Here is a 19,348-nt window from a genome sequence, read left to right as displayed (position 1 = left end):
TAACATTTTAAAACTTTATGCAAGGAACAGATTAAAATATAAAGCATTCCTTAAGTCATGGACCACTTTTGATACTTACTGTATGGCTATGTGTGTCCTTTTTGGAGCTCCAAAGCTTCAGTCCCCATCTACTGTAATTGCATGTAAAAACCGTGTCTATCGTATTCTGCAAATGAAAAACATCATCCAGGTTAGGTTGATTTAAAAGCCAATTCATTTTTGGGTCAACTGTCTTTTTAAAAGCATATTAGAGCACACCTTTTTAGAATGGGGAAAATCAGCTACTCTCTTCCTGATCTCCCATTTAAGCCTAATACCCCATCGGTCCCCTTCACCTGGCCCCATGGAGAAGCCTCACACTGAGGTGTCCACCTAATTGATAGATCTAATAACAAGTAACCCTGTATACAGTAAACTCTGCATCATCACTAGCTTCCATTGTGTGCCTACTAGAGAATGGAACCAAGGAAAAAGAATCCGACTACAAAGACAAACAAATCCTTTTTTTCTCACATCCCCCCCCCCCCCCCCCCCCCGAAAAATTTGATATGAATTGTGCTGTAATGCTTAAACGATTCCTGGACTTTTTTTTTTTTCTTGCTCTAAACCTTAAATACATCAAAAGGGTATCACATAGATTTTATTTTTTTTTTTTTTAGATCCACAAAAATGGAACTTGAAACGAAGGCCTACATAGAAACCGGATCCTATCTTTATAATGGAAAGTACATGGTCTGACAGTTTCAAATTCAAAAACGCATCTGTACATATTCAACTGAGATAAGGTCTTTAAAGGGTAGATGAGTGGAAAAGAGGCGGATGACAGGGTGCACACCAATTACTAATAGTGAATGATTTTCTTCCCACCCTTTTATTTGTTTGGGAGAAATCTTTGACGAGGCTGCCTCCTTGAAGGGGAAAAAAAGCATCTACTGTTCGTAAATGAATCAAGTGGCGGATGGCAGGATATTCTTTTTTTTTTTTGTGAAATAGAATGACACCGGAAGGTCAGCAGCACTTGTATCTGTTAAATGGATTGGATTGGAAGTGGGAGCTGCCTCAGTTTGCGTCTCAGTTTACAATTTTCCCCCTTTTTTGTTCTGCAGGACAGAAATGGGGGAAGGGTCTACTATAGAGAGTCCAGGCTGTGCAAAAAAATGATGACAGGTGCACTCTTCTGTATAAACCCCAAAATAGCAGTTTGCTGATGTCAGAGTCAACATTATGCACTTTTATTCAGTCATTTACTCTGTCGTTTCAGGTTTAAAATGTGCTGAGGCTATATAGGGCTTCTAAAAGCATATCTCAGCTGGCTCTTTTTTGGAAAACAACAAGAGGTTTCTCAGAGATGGCAGAAACAAGACGATTAGCTCAGACAGAATACAGCACTCCTCACATCAGCTAACTCATCCTCGAGGTTGCTCTAGCATGGTGAGACAGGAAGCGCTAGCCACCTAAAATCTGGGCTAGGAAACCTGTCACAGTGTGATGGTGTCATTCAGTTATCCATTAACCTGAATTTATCCAGGTAATTACAGAATGAGACTGCTCAAAGGTTTCTTGTTTATGAGCCTGGAGTGGTTTACAACAGAAAGGGTTAAGCTCTCCATGGTTAACTTTTTTTTTTTTTTTTTTTTTTTTTTTTTTCTCTCTTCAGCCAACATGCTTGTTGTTAAAAGGTGGGAGGAAAGTGTGGAGGGTGGCCTAAACCAATTATGTGTGGTTCTCCTGAGGTGGGAGAAACGACCTTTGTGTATAATTAGTTCTCTTATTTAAAGCAAAGATTTTGAATAGAATAACTAATTAGCTGTCATAAAAGGCAAATTAAAGATTTTTGTGCCATCCCTTGGGGAACTGAAGGAGCCTGATTCCCAAGCTCGTTTCAGTCTCGTACGCACACTCTCGTACAAACACAGACACACTTTTTCCTCGCAGACGAGTGCTCTCTCTCCTCATTAAGACTGTTTCTAGTTCTGTAGAAGGCTGACAGGAGAGCACTGTTGGCATACCTGCAGAGTGCACCTCTAACAAGCCATGAAATGCAGGTAGAAAACGACCGCCCTCAGCTAGTGTGGCTTCAATTGAAAGGCTTTTTACCTTCATTTATACTGAACATTGGTATTTATAGCAAGTTTTGTGATCCTAATGCGGCGGCTTCAAGGGGCCCATATTGGGGCTGGAGGGGGGAGGGGGACGGGGGAGGAAGCTGGAGAGGAAAGCACACCGCTAATTGATGGCTCCCATCAGTGGTGCTAGACCAATTAGCTTCCCTCTTTTTCCAGTTCTGATAAAGAAATAAGATGGTTGAATACCACCAGAGCTCTTATTCACATCCAAGTCATAAATTTAACTAACAAGCCCTTGCTCTCCTGCCCCCTTGCTCTCTTTCAGTCTTTCCTGAGTGCTTTCACATTTTACCTCATTTTATAACCGAGGTAATGTTAATTATGTTATATTCATAGCACAACAGATGTGTGGACATTCCAGGATCACTGAACAAATCTGAATCCAATAAATGAAAATGTGCGTCACAGAGGGAAAGCATGAGAGTGAGCACATACCACCAGGTTTGTGCACCATTCAGAATTGAAGTTGCCAGATTTGAATCAAGGTAGTAAACAAGATGCAGAATTGCAATTCAAATTGTAATGGAAGGTAGTAGAGTTATAAAATACAAAACATAATTTAAATGTTTTAAAGTTTTAATTCTGAATTTTTTCAAACCCTAGCATGTACTAAACCTCTCTTGGAAACTACAATGTGAGGTTAGTCCAGTTCGAGGAGGACACACACACACACACACACACACACACACAAAAAAACATTAATATGCTGATAGTTGCATGCGGGGTACCGGATAATGGAGTTCATGCCCACTGGCGTACATTTGTTGATCATGTACAGTACAACCATTACCGAACATTAAGGCCGGAGCTGAACAAGAGCTGCTGCCTGTGACCTCTGCCATCAGGATTCCGGAGACTCTTAACGGACATCTCGTCTCATACACAAATGCACTAACAATCAGCTAAGCATAAGCATTACATAAACATGACAATTTAAAGGTATAGTGCACCTAACAAAATCTGTTCTCATTTACGCTCATGTCCTTCTAAACCTGCATGATTTTCTTTTTCCTTGAACTGTCTATACAATGACAATCAGTAGGGTCCAAACAGCAATGAACCCAATTGAAGTACATAGATTTATTTATTTATTTATTTAGTGCTATTCTTTTTTTTTTTTTTTTAAGTGCAGAAGAAACAAAATCACTCTTCTTGTTTATTCAGAACAAGGATCAGTAAGAAAATCATAAAGGCTTGGAATGACATGAAAACCAGTAAATGTGCTGACTAACATTTTTTAATTCCTTACAAATACTTAAAATCAGCGACTTGTTTTGAATGACACCAATTCTTTGCAATCTACAGAGAATGTTTTCACACTTTTTCCATACTGTAAAACTGTAAAAAGGCTAATGCTTAAATAAAAAGCCCTCTGTCCAGATGGGTCTGTCTTCATCCAGGACTGGGGGGCTTTTAATGGTTTGACCATCCATGGCCCGATACGGGGGAGGCGGTGTGGATGGGGGGGGGGTGTCAAAGGGGGCATCACACAGGGCTTTCTGAGAGAAATGTGTTTTGAAAGCAGAGAGCAAAAGAGAGGTATGGAGAGAGGGAGAGTGCCGGTTTAGCTGTGCGTTCTATTAGACGGATCAATAGCTCAGTGTGGGAGAGAGTGTCTTAAGAGCTGTTGTCCTGCACTTTCAGCTGTGGCAGACCCGTTAGTGCTGGCAGAGGGGTGCCGAGTGCCAGTGTTACCAGCTCTGGCCTGGGGGCGGCTTTTAGTCCACACACAAATGTCAGACCGCAGATAGACTATTAGTGTTTAGTGCAGTTATTAAATGGACTTTATTTGTCCTTTAGAAGACTAAAAGGCATGCTTAAAGTGGGGAGGCTACATGACAACATGGTGATTTAGCCAGTTTGGTTCCTCTTCTCTGGTCATGATGCAGCGAGTGTAAAAGGAGATCAGGCTTTAGTGTGCGTCTTTGTGTGCGTGTGTTTGGAAGGCACTTAGGCCATACCGTATCTCACTGGAAGCTGAGAGCAGCCTTCTTGCGGTCAACAGTGTTCTAAAAGGTTAATGTTGATCTATACCAAACAAAGCCCACGGGAGGCTTTTAGCATGGCCAACAGTTCTCATACTGATGAAATTGGGCCATGGCTAATCTTTCAAACAACATAAATACCTCTGTCAGCTATCTAAATAGAGATGGTCCTGGGGCATCCCAACATAGAGATGCATTCAAGCCCCCATTAAGCGGGTGTGTCACTCTCCAAAAATAACATCTGTTCTTTTGAGCGGGGGCAGCTACAAATGAGGCAGCAAGCAGATTCCAAAGTGACCCGCACGCATATCTGTGGCTAATGCATATGAAACGGCAGTGTCGCAATCCTTATCAAAGGCCACAGAACATGAAAAGTCACCGGTTTAGCCAGGCAGTGAATCACAACGCTCTGTGTTTGTCTCCCTATTGCCACAGGTGTGCCGATGCTCTCCGTCCAGCCCAAAGGAAAACAGAAAGGATGTGCCGGCTGCAACCGTAAGATTAAAGACCGCTACCTGCTCAAGGCCCTGGACAAATACTGGCACGAAGACTGCCTGAAATGTGCATGCTGCGACTGCCGCCTGGGGGAGGTGGGCTCCACCCTCTACACCAAAGCCAATCTGATCCTCTGTCGCAGGGACTACCTGAGGTAGGAACACACTGCAGTCAAAGTGCTGCCAAAGCAGAAAGGGCTTGTTACACCTCAGGCTGCATGACATTCAGAAAAGTACACCCTCATCTAACAGCTGATGATTGCCACCCTGCCTGTCTCATTTCTGGCCCTGTCCTCTCGCTCTCTCTCCTGTTGCATTTATCTGCTAACTTGTGGGGTTATAAGTATTTTTTTTTTAGCTTGTAAATGTTTTCTTTGAGGTTGTTACAGAAGATTAAGTGCTTGTTCTTTCCTCATCGCAGTGTAGCAACCCAGACTCTGTGCATTCCAATTAAGTCCCAGTTGTGTGCAAACAGCTTGGAGTGGCATCTTGTAGTGATTGTTTATGTTCAGCCGGGTAAGGTTTTGCATGTTTACATGAATGTGACATGTCGCCCATTTTCTAAGTTGAGAGAGAAACCGCTGTGTATGAGAGCATCTATGGACTTTCAGCTCACCCCAGGCAGCTGAGTGGCAGAACTGCAGGTTTTTGCCTCCTATCTCTGAGCCATCTGCTTGCTAAATTAAACCTGATTATTTCCTGGGCGTTAAATCCCAGTCCCTGGGGTCTCCCAACCAGATCCAGTTATTTATCCCCAAGCTGCTCTCCCCAAAGAGCCCCCGCTGGTAAGACCCTTCCCAGTAAGACATGCAGTTCAGAACTGTCGTCATTTACAGTGTTAAAGGGACAGTTCACCCAAAAGTAAAAATTCTGGCATCATTACTCGCCTTTTGTTGTTCCAAATAGGTTTGACTAACTTTCCTTTTGTGGAGGACCAAAAAAAGCCATTTGAAGAAGGTCAACAGGATCAAAACAACATTTGACCACTTTGACTTTCACTGTATCGACAATGTATATATGAAAGTCATATAAGTTTGGAACGACTTGACAGTGAGTTAAGGTTTTTTTTTTTCTTCTAAAAATGGTACACTAAAAAATTCACTAACAATATATTTTTTTAAACTAATATTTAGAAATGTTGGGGATTGACCCACTAAAGGGTTGAGCTAAAGCTGAACAGTGAATGCACTTTGCTAAAGCAAACCGCAGGAACTCAGATTTTCACATAAATTACAGATTTTAGAGTTTGTTAAATGTTGAAATAAACTGTATAAAATGTTTGAATTATTGGATTCATATTGCACTGTAGTCAACTACAATATAAATGGAAATATGTATTGGTTTTTGTTTTTTTTGTCATGTATTGAACACAAGACAAAATACTAAATGATTGGGGGAGAAAAAAAAAATCTAAATAAGCCACAAATGCATGACTCTTACTTTTTTTTTTTTTTTTTTTTTTTTTGCATTAGAGAATGAAAGCAGAGAATGGTGGAGGGAGAAACTGCATAAAAACGAGCTTCCTGCTGCTGCTGTACTGGCTCTGATGTCCTAATGAAATCTAGCCCACTCATCTGCTCTTCAGCCTGTGACAAATATGTGCTACTTGCCTGGAGATGCTGGATATGAATTCTATTAAGGAATAAATTAATAAGTATCCCTCTCCGTTCAGACGGAGCGAGGAAGCATTCGTGCGTTTGCTTTAAACGCAAGTGATTGAGACTTCATGCAGGGCGTCCCACCTAAACTTCACCTCCAGCACACAGCTGGAGAATCAGTCCGCTCTCCTTCAGTAATGAAGCTGAAATCTCACCCAGAATTAGCCTCCCATACAGGGAGGCATTTCATTAAAGACAGGCGGGCGGATCAAACACATTTCTTTTATTTTCGGCTGGGTTTTTGGAGCCCTGCCATGCGAACATTAATTATGAGCTGTGCTCCTTCTGCGGTTTGTCCTTCAGGAGTACTGTAGAGGAATAATGAACCCCCACCCCATGAAAACACACGTACTGTAGCCCCACCACTGCACGAACTAGCTTGATCTATTACGGTTTCCTTGATCGATAAGTATAGCAGGATTTATAAGCTTTCAGGTCATACTCTATTACTGCACACAAAAATATATTAATGTGTTTTGCTGGGGTCAAGAATCCTTTGACCTCATGACCAGAGAGTGATAGTGCCTCTGTTTTTGACTGCATTCACCCGTGACCTGAAATAGTTTGTATATCAGAACCATTGCACTATATTACGGGGGGGACACATCAGTCATTTACTAATCAAAGAAGGGTGCTTTTAAATGAAATATAAAGTAGATTACACCTCCTAATAATGGCACATCCATTACTAGCATGCAAGTATGATTAAAGGGCATCGATAAGTCTCAGCAATCATTTGGTGCAGTTTGATGTTAAAATGGTCTACTGAGCAAGCCCGGCTATCCCTATGAGGAAAAAAAAGACATCAGATACGGCTGACATTGGGATTGTGTTTCCACAAATTATATGACTCGCTTTGAAAATTAACGACTATGCCTGAACACACAATACAGTGACCCCTGTCTGTAAAACCAAGAAAGTCTGATATATTTATGTATCCTGTGTTTATTTTTACTATATACATTTGTTTAATATTAAAGTAAAATTATTACTATTATATAAAACAGATAAATGGAAAAATAGATGCATAGTAAATGATGATAATTCTATACATATTAATTTTAATAATAAAAGAAATCAATTATTATAATTACTGAACAGGCCCGACAGTAGTAGTTAGCAAGTTATTTATTGTAGTAGTAGTAGTAAAATAAAAATTATAATATCTGGACATATATAGGTATAGATATTAAATAAATTAAATGGGAGGGGGGGTATCCCAGCTCTTCATTGTGGTCTCACACTTTTGAACCCCACTGTATTTACAAATTCACACGTACAGTATTGAACCACAGTCTCTTTGAACACAAGTAAAAAAAACTAGAACAGATGAAGTCTAATCACAGAGAGACATTAAAGGGAAGGAAGTTGATGCCGTCTTCAGAGGAGTCATGAAGAAACAACAGAAGAGAAACACCTGTCTACACAGAGCCACAGGGAATCATAGAGAACAATGAGCAAAGGCTTTCTGCTTTAATACTAAAGTTTAGTTAAACACAAACAAGATTATGAAGGCAAAAGCTCTGTTCTCTTTTCCTTTATTGTCTTGTAAATTTTTCCCCTCCTGTTCGGTGGAATTGGCGTGCTGGGGACTTTGAGATTTTTAGTTTTCCGAGGCTATGATGACATTAAAGGAATGCTACATTGAGTCGAGAGCTCATTAATCTTATCACAGTATCCGTTTTGGAATAGATTGCATTGTTTTCAAGAAAACAATTAAAAAGTTAAGCTTGTAATGACAACTCGTATAGCAAAAATGATGTACAATAGACGTTTTAGGGCTGGATTTTCCTGAGCACATTTTGCTTGGAATAACACATTAAATGGCCTTGCTGATAAAATGGTTGGTTTCACTTTATCTTGAATTATATTGCCTGAAAATCCAAGCCATTGTATTTCAAAGTTTGCTGGTGACCTTCCAAATGAGTTTCTGTAACCTCCTAATCCACTTAAATTAACCACCAGTAAAGTCTCCAATTTGAGCCGGGCCATCATAGTGCTGCAAAAACCTACAATTAAACCACCGCAGATTTCTTTGCAGAAGCCCAGTTATCGTTCACTCTGAGAGAGAGTGTGTGTGTGTGTGTGTGTGTGTGTGTGTGAGAATGAGGAGTCCCTTCTCTTTTAAGAAGACTCCTCTGCTCTTAAACCATCAAGAGGTCCCTGAATTTTCACAAGTCCGTAACATTCCTCTCAAAATGACATCCCTGTGCTTTCTGTGACCTGATTTAGAAAAGAAGGGAAAATGGGTCTTGTGATGTAATCTGTAACACCCTCTACTGTGCAATATGATGGACATGAGCCATAAGAAATTGTTCAGGATCCCCAGGGACTCCGACCACCTTTTCAGGAGCGAGCCAGGATAACACAACATTGAACTCCCAACTCCAGTTGCTTGCTCCAGCATTAAGGCATGACATTTGAAATGTGTTCAACCACAATCTGTGTGCGATTCCCTTTTAGAAAACATGCTCCTTCAGACAGACACCTTAATCCTTCCTTCTGCCTCTGACCGTATGTGTGTCTGCGAACGTTAGGATTATGTGGCCCGCCATCTGAGAACTTTCCAAGATCGAAGAATGACTGGTAGATACATCTCAGCCAACTACTGTAAACTGGCATTGTTGCTGTTAATGGTTGTCCTGTCAAATGCGGTGGCAAATGATTTGGCATTGTCTCTTTAAAATGCTGCCAAAATCCCTTGTGAAAAAAAAAAATTCACAATTTTTTGGACTGATCTATCTTTAAAATAGTGCTTTTACTAAGCATGAAATACCAATAGATAGGGCAGTGTAAAAATATAGAGTTTTTAATTAATCAAATCAAGATAAATCAGATACATTTTAATGATTCTTCTGCACCATAGTAAAAAAATTTATTCACAGTCTGAATTGAATGTGATGCAATAAATACAGCAAAATAATGGCAAAGAAAGTCTTTCTATTGAATTCTATTCAATCAGTCTAGTCTGATTCATGATTTCGAGTCTGTTCTTTTTGGTGAATCAAAACCATACAGCACACCAACCAGTCTAGCCTGGTTTCTGAAACAAATGACTCCTATTAGCCAGTTCTTTAACTAAATAAAAAGCATACAGCATAATTAGTCTAGTCTGACTCACAAACAAATGACTCTTATGAGCCAGTTCTTTTACTGATTACTAAAAATACAGCATGATTAGTGTAGTCTGAATCATGAACAAATTACTCTTAAGTTCGTTTTACTGGATTAAAACTCTTAAAAGTTGGTTCTTTAAATGAACCGTTCAAAAAGTCAAGTTAGCTGTTTGAATAATTTTGTTGGAATAATGCTCAATTTATTACACATCTGAATAATTTGCAACATTAGCCATGTGAGAATTTCTCCTGTGTATATATAACTAAAATATACCAAAATGAATCAAATGAAAATTTAATCAAGAGCTTTTGAATCAAAATTGAAGAAATGTGCATTCATACCCAGCCTCACCAATAAAAATGGAATACAATAGTGTTCTTTAAATAATTGCCACATTCACACAGCAGGAGAATACAGTTGTCAGTCTGGTTTTTGAGTCCTTTTAATACGGTTACGTTCACACACACACCATTCAGTTATTTATGGGCGTGAAAACCACATGGTTACTAGTAAGGAATACGGGCTTGACTCCCGTTGCTTGTTTAAATAGACATTATTTTAAACACAACTGTAAGCTGCTGAATGTGTGAATGGGACATTTCGAGACTCAAACCTGTAAAGAAAATGTGGTTGTCAATCCCAAACATTGACCGTGTGAACGTAACCAATGCTACACTATAAATACTGACAAAATACTAGACAGCTGAGCAGTTTGTAAATACACCTACTATGATTATTAATCCAATTCTATGTCTGATGTGTAACCGACAATAATTTAAAATTTAACTGCAAAATGTGAAGTATAAATTGTATGTGCAATTATGAGTTAGTTTCTCACAGATTCTGCACTGACCTTGGAACAAAGCTACACTTGAACCATTATTTTAATAAGCTGAACTCTTTTGTGAGGCAACACCTCGCTGGGGTTGCACGGCCTCCTCAGAGTGTCAGAGTTCCACATAAACACATTTTACTGGAGCAGTAACCCGATCTAACAATGGCTCTTTTTAACACCTCGCCTATCTGATATAACAACATGCCCTCTTCCACCATAAGACTCCTCTCCGCTCGGGTCTGTTGCTCTAATTAACAGCAGGGTCTGCTGGATAGATGCTGGTGGTGACGCAGGCCGAGCAGTCGAGAGAGACTAATATGGACTCGCCGAAACTTTGTTCAGTTTCTCTCTCTCCAATCGAGTCCTCAACTTTAGAGGGTTGTTTAGCATACAACAGCATCCTGATCCTGCCTTATTTCTCCCCTTTTCCTCCCCCTGTTCTTCTCCATTTGCTCTTCCTGTGTGCATAGCATCCCTGTTCTGCCAAACGTATATATCTATCTCCAACTCTGAATCTCCAAATTAAACATTGGAGCAAGGGCTTTGAAAATGAAAATTTAAATCCGATGGCGGATGTAGTGGAGGAAAGCGATCTGCCTCAATGCCTTGTTCTGTTTGTGACCTTGATGGTTTGCGTCCCATCTAATAAGCTTAAACAAACAGTGCAGAAATGCGAGTTGTGTATCCGTTTCCATGCTCCAGCGAACATCTACTTTCCACTCCAAGGTTACGTACCTCACAACGCTCCCTCTACATCTCACTCTGCTTTTAGCAGGTCACCGAGAGATAAGCAGAATGAGAGGAGAGGTACGGAGGATAGAGGCAGTATCCTTGGAAGGGGAATCTTTTGAACTTTTGACTACATTATAGTATTTAGCCTCTTGTGTAAAATCCAGCTGGCTTTGGTCTGTGCAAAGTCTCATTAGTTACTCCGGATTTAAAAGAGAGAGGAAAAAAAAAACAAAAAACTTTGAGCTGTTCAATTGCTCGCCTCAGACCTGTTTTCATTGCTTTTGCAATGTGCTAGGCAAAAACTCTTTGAAGAAGGGGATTAGAACCATGTGATCATTTTAATTAGATCATTAGCTAAGAATTAACATCTAGGTTTGTACCCTCATTACAAAAAATACCTAATGTGTGCCAAGCTGGATACACGTATCGCATTAGTTGTCCAATGTGTTTTTTTTCCCTCTCTCACTTCTTTGGTTGTTTTCTTTCCATTTTTCAGTTTTTGTGATTTCATAAAGACTAAGAAAGGTATAAGTGAGTAAATCTGCTTTTTGTGTTTTCTCTCACAGGCTCTTTGGTACAACGGGGAACTGTGCAGCCTGCAGTAAACTGATCCCAGCCTTTGAAATGGTGATGAGGGCCAGAGATAATGTTTACCATTTGGACTGTTTTGCCTGTCAGCTTTGTAACCAGAGGTAAGGGAGAGAAAGAGATCACAACAAGCCAGCAAAATTGTCTTTCTATATAGAAATGCAGAAGAACCTATAAGCTCACACACAAATCACTCAATGACTTCTAGCATTGTGACTTTACACACTCCATTAGCCCATAGCCTTTTCTCCTAGGGATGCACCGAAATAAAAATTCTTGGCCGAAACAAAATGACACACTTTGCCGAAGGCTGAATAACGATGTTTTTTTTACGCATAAATTTAAATATATTTACATATTTTCAAAGAGAAAAAAAATTAAATTATTTCTAACATTCTAGCAGACATTAAACAAAACACAGTTTAACTTGAAATTAATAAGTTAGAAAAATAATATTTTGGCCATTTGAGCCCCCCCCCCCCCTTCTTAAATCAGTCATGTTATCGACTGAAGACAAAAAAGAAGTAAAACCAAACAGCAAATGAGCATATTAGAATGATTTCTGAAAGGTCCTGTGACACTGAAGACTGAAGTAATGCTGCTGAAAATACAGCTTTGATCACAAGAATAAATTAAATTTTACTATACATTCACATACAAAAGTTAATTAAAATTGTAATTATATTCCACAGTATTACCATTTTTGTAGACATTGTAAAAGAAAAAAAAAAAAAAGACTGATCCGCTTTCGATGTTGTACAATGGTTAACAAGCAGATAGCTCCATGAGCTCATGATGTGCTGTTATACAAGCAATTTGTGCGTGATCGAGTCACCAAAAATGTCACTGTTCGATACAATTTATCCAGTCTTTTCGTTTATTCCCAAACACAGAATGACCTTTTTTTTTTTTTTAGCTATTTTTGGCCAATTTATTTCAGTTGTAGAATGTTCAGTGCATCCCTACATTCGACTCAACTCAAACCTATGAGTTTTGTCCTGGTTTGTATTTTTGACCAGAAGTGGGATTATAAACTTGAGTTGAGTGAAATTAACCAGCGCTTCAGTGACTATACCGTTGGCAGACCAATACCAAGCCTGATCAAAATGTGAATGCCTTATTGAACACATTCAGCCAGAAAGCTCCTACTCAATAAACAACCAAGCCAAGCACGTCACCTCTATGTCTCGCCGAGGGAATTAAGCGGCTGGACGAATGAACCTTTTTCAAGGATCATCCTTCCAAACATTCCCGGGGAGCAAAGGAGTCTGACAGTGTCTTACATGCTTTAGTGTGTAACCCACTTTTAAAAAAGACTTGTGTCATTCTCGAAAGCTGCCGCATACACACGCTAAACTCTACTACAGTAAATACAAACAAGTTCAAACTCAAATTTATAACTGATGCCGCAAAAAACTATGGCCTCCTTTTAAAGAATCTAAATACAGCAATCAAACTAAATAAAAGCATTTGTTAGGAAACGGGAATAAATAATCTAGTGGCATATTTGGTGAGCACCAGTGTTGGGCGAGTTACTGTGAAAATATCATCAAATTACTTATTTTAACCGTAATCATGTTACTGTTCTGATTATTTTATTTCAAAAGTAATTACTTACATTACTAGTTACGTTACTTTTTTTTTTTCTCCATGAAATTTATGAAATCCCAGCATCAACATTCACAGAACACGGTTATTTTTAACTCAAGCAAGCGACTGCTCTGTGTATGGTTTGGCAGAATGCCAGCAAAAAGCACTGCATTTATAATCTCTAAAAGACATCTCAGTTAATCACAATCTCGCAAATCTCTTAACGCAATAAATATATGCATAATGAATCTTTCATAATGTCCACAATTCGTGTTCTAATGAGAGGATTCATGAGCATGCATATTTCAGCACTGCATTGCTCAACGCTGTAAACACTTGTTATAGCCTTAATAGAAACTCTGCTTGCACCTGTTTATCGTTTATATTTTATATTAGTTCATGTTCCTTTTGAGCAATAGATTAATAACAACGTATTTGTTTTAGATATTTCATCTTAAGATATTTCTAATTTGTGGGATCGAGTGAATCATTTTATTCTCCCGCATCCGGCGCGCACACACACACACACACACACACACACATATTTACGCGCCTGCACCAGCACTCGCCTTTCAAGTCTTGTCCTGCATCTGAAGAGCAGGTCTCTAGTCCACTGGCACTTTTTTTTTTTTTTTTTTTTTTTTCAGAATCAGAAAGAGCTTTATTGCCAAGTATGCTTGCGCATACAAGGAATTTGTTTTAGTGACATAAGCTTCCAGTAAACAGACACACAACAACACACAGAGGGAAAAAAAAAAAAAAAAAAAAAAAAAAAAAAAAAAAAAAAAAAAAAAATTACGGGAGAATTACAAATTGGCAAATAAATAAGTGTATAAACAATTGTGCTATAAATGATAATGGAATAGGATCGAGTGAGATGCAGGAATGTTCTAGGATGGAGGGGTAACAAATAAATATAAGGATATTGCACATTTTTGCATAAGCATAAGTTTAAGTGGGAAACATTTAACTGTTCATGAGGTAGATTGCCTGGGGGAAGAAACTATTCTTGTGCCTTGCTGTTCTTGTATTTGCGGCTCTGAGGCGCCGGCCAGATGGCAAAAGTTCAAAGATGGGGTGACTTGGATGTGAGGGATCCAGAGTGATTTTCTGAGTCCTTTTCCTCACTCTGGATGTGTACAGTTCTTGGAGGGTGGGCAGGGGAGCACCAATAATCCTTTCAGCAGTCCGAACAGTTCTCTGTAGTCTTCTGATATCTGATTTTGTAGCTGAACCAAACCAGACAGTAATTGAAGTACACAGGACTGACTCAATGACGGCTGAGTAGAACTGTTTCAGCAGCTCCTGTGGCAGGTTAAACTTCCTCAGCTGGCGAAGGAAGTACAACCTTTGTTGGGCTTTTTTCACAATGGAGCCAATGTGATTGTCCCACTTCAGGTCCTGAGAGATGGTGGTTCCCAGGAATCTGAATGACTCCACTGCAGCCACAGTGCTGTTCATGATGGTGAGTGGGGAAAGTGCAGGGGGGTTTCTCCTAAAGTCCACAGTCATCTCCACTGTTTTGAGCGTGTTCAGCTCCAGGTTGTTAAGACTGCACCAGACAGCCAGCTGCTCAACCTCCTGTCTGTAAGCAGACTCGTCACCATCCTGGATGAGGCCGATGACTGTAGTGTCGTCTGCAAACTTCAGGAGCTTGACAGAGGGGTCTTTAGAGGTGCAGTCGTTGGTGTACAGGGAGAAGAGCAGAGGGGAGAGAACACATCCCTGAGGGGCACCAGTGTTGGTGGAGCAGCTGTTTGACATGAATTTCCCCAGTCTCACTAACTGTTGCCTATCTGTCAGAAAGCTGGTGATCCACTGACAGATAGAGCTAGGAACAGAGAGCTGGGTCAGTTTGGTCTGGAGGGTTGTTGGGATGATGGTGTTGAAAGCCGAACTAAAGTCCACAAACAGGATCCTCACATAAGTCCCTGTTTTGTCCAGATGTTGCAGGATGAAGTGCAATGCCATGTTGATTGCATCATCCACGGACCTGTTTGCTCGGTACGCAAACTGCAGGGGGTCCAGTAAGGGTCCAGTGATGTCCTTCAGATAAGCCAGAACCAGTTTTTCAAACGACTTCATGACGACAGACGTTAGAGCCACAGGTCTGTAGTCGTTAAGTCCTGTTATCTTGGGTTTCTTTGGAATGGGGATTATGGTGGAGCGTTTGAAGCAGGAAGGCACTTCACACAACTCCAGAGATCTGTTGAAGATCTGTGAAAAGATGGGGGCCAGCTGGTCAGCACAGATTTTCAGACAGGCTGGTGTAACGCCATCTGGGCCTGGTGCTTTTCTTCTTTTGTTTTTCTTGAAGACCTGGCGCACATCATCTTCACAGATTTGAAGAGCAGGAGGTATGGCGAGGGGGATTGCAGGAGGTGTTAATGGTTGTGTAGGGAGATGGTCAGAGTGGGTGTTGGGGGTTTCAAATCTACAATAAAACTCATTCAGGTCGTTAGCAAGTCGTTGATTAGCCTCAGTGCAAGGGGATGGTGTCTTGTAGTTTGTGATGGCTCTCAGTCCTCTCCAAACTGAAGTAGAGTCGTTGGAAGTAAACTGGTCTTCCAACTTTTTAGCATAGGTCTTTTTAGCCGCTCTAATCTCTTTGTTCAGTGTGTTCCTGGCCTGATTGTACAAGACCCTGTCCCCATTTCTGTAGGCATCCTCTTTGGCCTGACGAAGGTGTCTGAGTTTTACTGTAAACCATGGCTTATCATTGTTGAATGTTAAATAAGTCCTGGTAGGAATGCATATATCCTCACAGAAACTAATATAGGATGTTACAGTCTCTGTGAGTTCGTCCAGATCGGTGGTAGCAGCTTCAAAAACGCTCCAGTCTGTGATGTCAAAACAAGATTGTAAATCCTGCTCTGTTTCGCTGGTCCATCTCTTCACAGTCTTTACTACAGGTTTAGCAGATTTAAGTTTCTGCTTGTAGGTCGGTATAAGATGAACCAGACAGTGATCAGAACGTCCCAAAGCTGCTCGTGGAACAGAGTGATATGCATCCTTTATTGTGGTGTAACAGTGATCCAGTATATTACTGTCTCTGGTGGGACAGGTAACATGCTGTCTGTATTTTGGCAGTTCACGGGAGAGATTGGCTTTATTAAAGTCCCCAAGAATGATTAAAACAGAGTCCGGGTGTTGTTGTTCTGTGTCTGTGATCTGATCAGCGAGTTTCTGTAAAGCTGAGCTCACATGTGCTTGAGGTGGAATGTAAACACTGACCAGAATGAGCGAGTGAAACTCCCGCGGCGAATAGAACGGCTTGCAGTTGATAAACTGCGTTTCTAGATCAGGACAGCACATCTTCTTTAACACAGTTACATCTGTACACCACCGTTCATTGATGTAAAAGCATGTCCCGCCGCCGCGCGATTTCCCCGTTGATTCTGCGTCGCGATCCGCTCTAAACAGCTGAAAGTCCGGCAGATGGAGTGCGCTGTCCGGTATGGCGTCATTCAGCCAGGTTTCCGTGAAACACAGAGCAGCAGAGTGAGAGAAATCCTTATTTGTCCGAGAGAGCAAAAGGAGTTCGTCCTTTTTGTTGGGTAGAGAGCGGAGATTTGCGAGATGGATGCTAGGCAACGGCGTTCGAAATCCGCGCTTCCTGAGTCTGACGAGCGCTCCCGCTCGCTTTCCCCGTCTGCGCGTCCTGAAGCGCTTGATCAGCGCCGCTGCTCCTCCGATAACAATGTTCAGTAAAACGTCTGTATAATAGAAATCCGGAAAAATATCATGTGGTGTGTTCTGCCGAATGTTCAGCAGTTCATCCCTGGTGAAACTGATCGTGTTTGTTAAACAAAAAACAGGAAAAACGAACAAAAACAGTACAAACACTGGAGAGCCAAGCACTGAAGCAGCCATGTGCGGCGCCATCTTGGATTGTAAATCTGGACTATGCAGCTGCTACATCCTTTTTACAATCTCTAGATTATAAAACGCTGCATTCTGTCAGCAATGTAACACAGCAGTAACATATAGAGACCTCTGCTTATAACTATACTCTAATTACTATTTTTTTAAATTATAACTCGTTCAATTACTCTGTTACTAAAAAAGCAATCCAATTACAGTAAAGCGTTACTGCCCAACATTGCTGAGCACAAGGTGTGTAATAAAGTTTGGTGAGTGAAGCCTCACTGCTGACGGATGGCACACAAACCTGGTACTCCTGTGCTCCGCTATATTCCTTTGCCAACACAGCACATTGGTGTGGCAGTGATTGATAAGAGAAAACACCATCTGCGATGCTTTCATCATGGACGCACTTTTGTCCATATGACATTCATGGCTTTCATATGCTAACTTGTCAATGTAAAAAGCAGTGCACACATGGAATGTTTTTCTCTTTAATTGGCATGAAATTTCATGGGAAGTTTTTAGAGACTAACAATTTATACTTTGGCAAGGAGCCCAAACATAGGGGGAAAAACTCAGTGGTGGGGTTTCCTTGGAAACTGGTGCAGAGTTGTTGTTTTTTTTTTTTTTTTTGCCAATGAAAAGAAATTGTGGCATGCTTTCATTAGGTGCCAATCCTGTCCTGCTTTTGAAAAATGCTGTTGGTTTTGAAAACATTTAGTTAAAGCTGTACCTTATTGCCACATCACAAGAGACTTTGAGACTGTTATAGAAATAGTAGCATTCCTGATGCCTGTGATGACTAAGACTGTACACTGCATGTTCATTTACACTGATGCAATGATGTTTCCTAAACCAAAATAATTGAATTGATCTGTGTGCATTTAATTTAGTGTATATCAGGGATGTAGGCCATCCTGCATTGAACTGAAAATATGAATGAATGTATGAATGAATTTCCATATTCTAAAGCATAAAAAAGCACATTTAATATATATGTGTGTATATATAATTTTGTTTTATTTTTTATAAAACACCTTAAATTTATTTATTTTTTAAAATAAAAATTAAATGACAAGTCCGTAAATTCCTCTTCCTGCAATTTTGATGTGCGGCCAATTCAAAATCAATTCTTCAATTCTGAATTTTGTCTGTTCAAAAAAGGTCTGTTCAAGCCTGGCCGAATACAAATATTCATCTAAACTATTGAATCTGATGTCAAATTTCCTGAAATACCTGAACGATAACAATAAATTAAATGACAACCTAGCCACAGAATTAAAATAAATACAGAAGTACAATAATACAGACTTTGTGTGAAGGAGTTTGTTTTAAAAGCTGTTGCTGCCTCTGTTTTGGATTTGGTGTGAATGGGCCAAATAAATGTGTACGTTAACCTATGTTTGTTGTTGTGTTTTCTGCAGGTTTTGTGTGGGTGACAAATTTTTCCTAAAAAACAACATGATTCTGTGTCAGATGGACTATGAGGAGGGGCAGCTCAACGGGAGTTTTGAGACACAAGTTCAATAGCCAAACAAACGATGGCAGCGGCAGCTCTCGGTCCACACACTCAAACACGCTTCTGTGCAATGGATGTTCTGCTGCACTCAGAGAGAAGAGCATCTGTCTGCTTGCCTGCAATACTTTTTACAGTAAAAGCCCTATTGGTCCCTGAGGACTCTATTGTAAATGTACTACTTTTTGGCCCTTCCTGTCCCCAACACTGAGCAGTTACACGTTTTGATGTACAGTTGTGCCTGCTTAGCTGAGCACTGTATTGCCTGTATGGTTTTTGTGATGTTTTTCTGTTTTGGTCTCTAACACGCTTTCTTTCTCTTTCTCTCTCACACACGCTCTCTTTCTCTTTCTCTTTCTCTTGTTCTTCTAATGCTTCTCTGAGGGTATGTACAGTCTGTTTTCTGTATATATAAACTGGAACATTTATTTTATGAAACTGTAATGCAATTTTATTACCAGTGTGAATTAAAAAAATTCTTAAATGTTCATAATTGAGTTTGTTTTTTGATTCCCAAAGCCAAAAGTTTGAAGAGGCTGGCCCGTGTATCAACAAATGTAATTTTTGAACTCCCTTAAAATGGCTAAAGCTTCAAAAACATTTATCAGAAAACTACAAAGAAATAATAAATGATGACAATTTTATATACAGAATGACATAATGAAACAGCATACTGTATTTTCTGGACTATAAGTCACACTTTTTTTCATAGTTTGGCTGGTCCTGCGACTTATAGTCAGGTGCGACTTATTTATCAAAATTAAATTGACATGAACCAAGAGAAAACATTACCCTCTACAGCCGCCAGAGGGCGCTTATGTTGCTCAGTAGAGGTCTTCA

The 19,348-nt window shown here is 40.1% G+C and overlaps 1 protein-coding gene across 2 annotated transcripts in view; it reads left to right on the top strand.

The window, feature by feature from the left end:
* Window positions 1-19,001, top strand: part of LOC132119488 (rhombotin-1) — a 31,513-nt gene extending 12,512 nt beyond the window's left edge. For both annotated transcript variants that reach the window (XM_059529528.1, XM_059529520.1), the window contains exons 2-4: window positions 4,547-4,760; window positions 11,514-11,639; window positions 18,417-19,001. In XM_059529528.1, coding sequence (XP_059385511.1) covers window positions 4,547-4,760; window positions 11,514-11,639; window positions 18,417-18,522 — 446 coding nt within the window. In that variant the 3' untranslated portion in view covers window positions 18,523-19,001. The remainder of the gene's footprint in view (window positions 1-4,546; window positions 4,761-11,513; window positions 11,640-18,416) is intronic.
* Window positions 19,002-19,348: the final 347 nt, after the last annotated feature.

Source organism: Carassius carassius, chromosome 3 (genome assembly GCF_963082965.1).
Source record: "Carassius carassius chromosome 3, fCarCar2.1, whole genome shotgun sequence".
NCBI classification, from domain to species: Eukaryota; Metazoa; Chordata; class Actinopteri; order Cypriniformes; family Cyprinidae; genus Carassius; species Carassius carassius.
The sequence above is the reverse complement of the archived record's forward strand: the minus strand, read 5'-3'. Positions and strand labels throughout refer to the sequence as shown.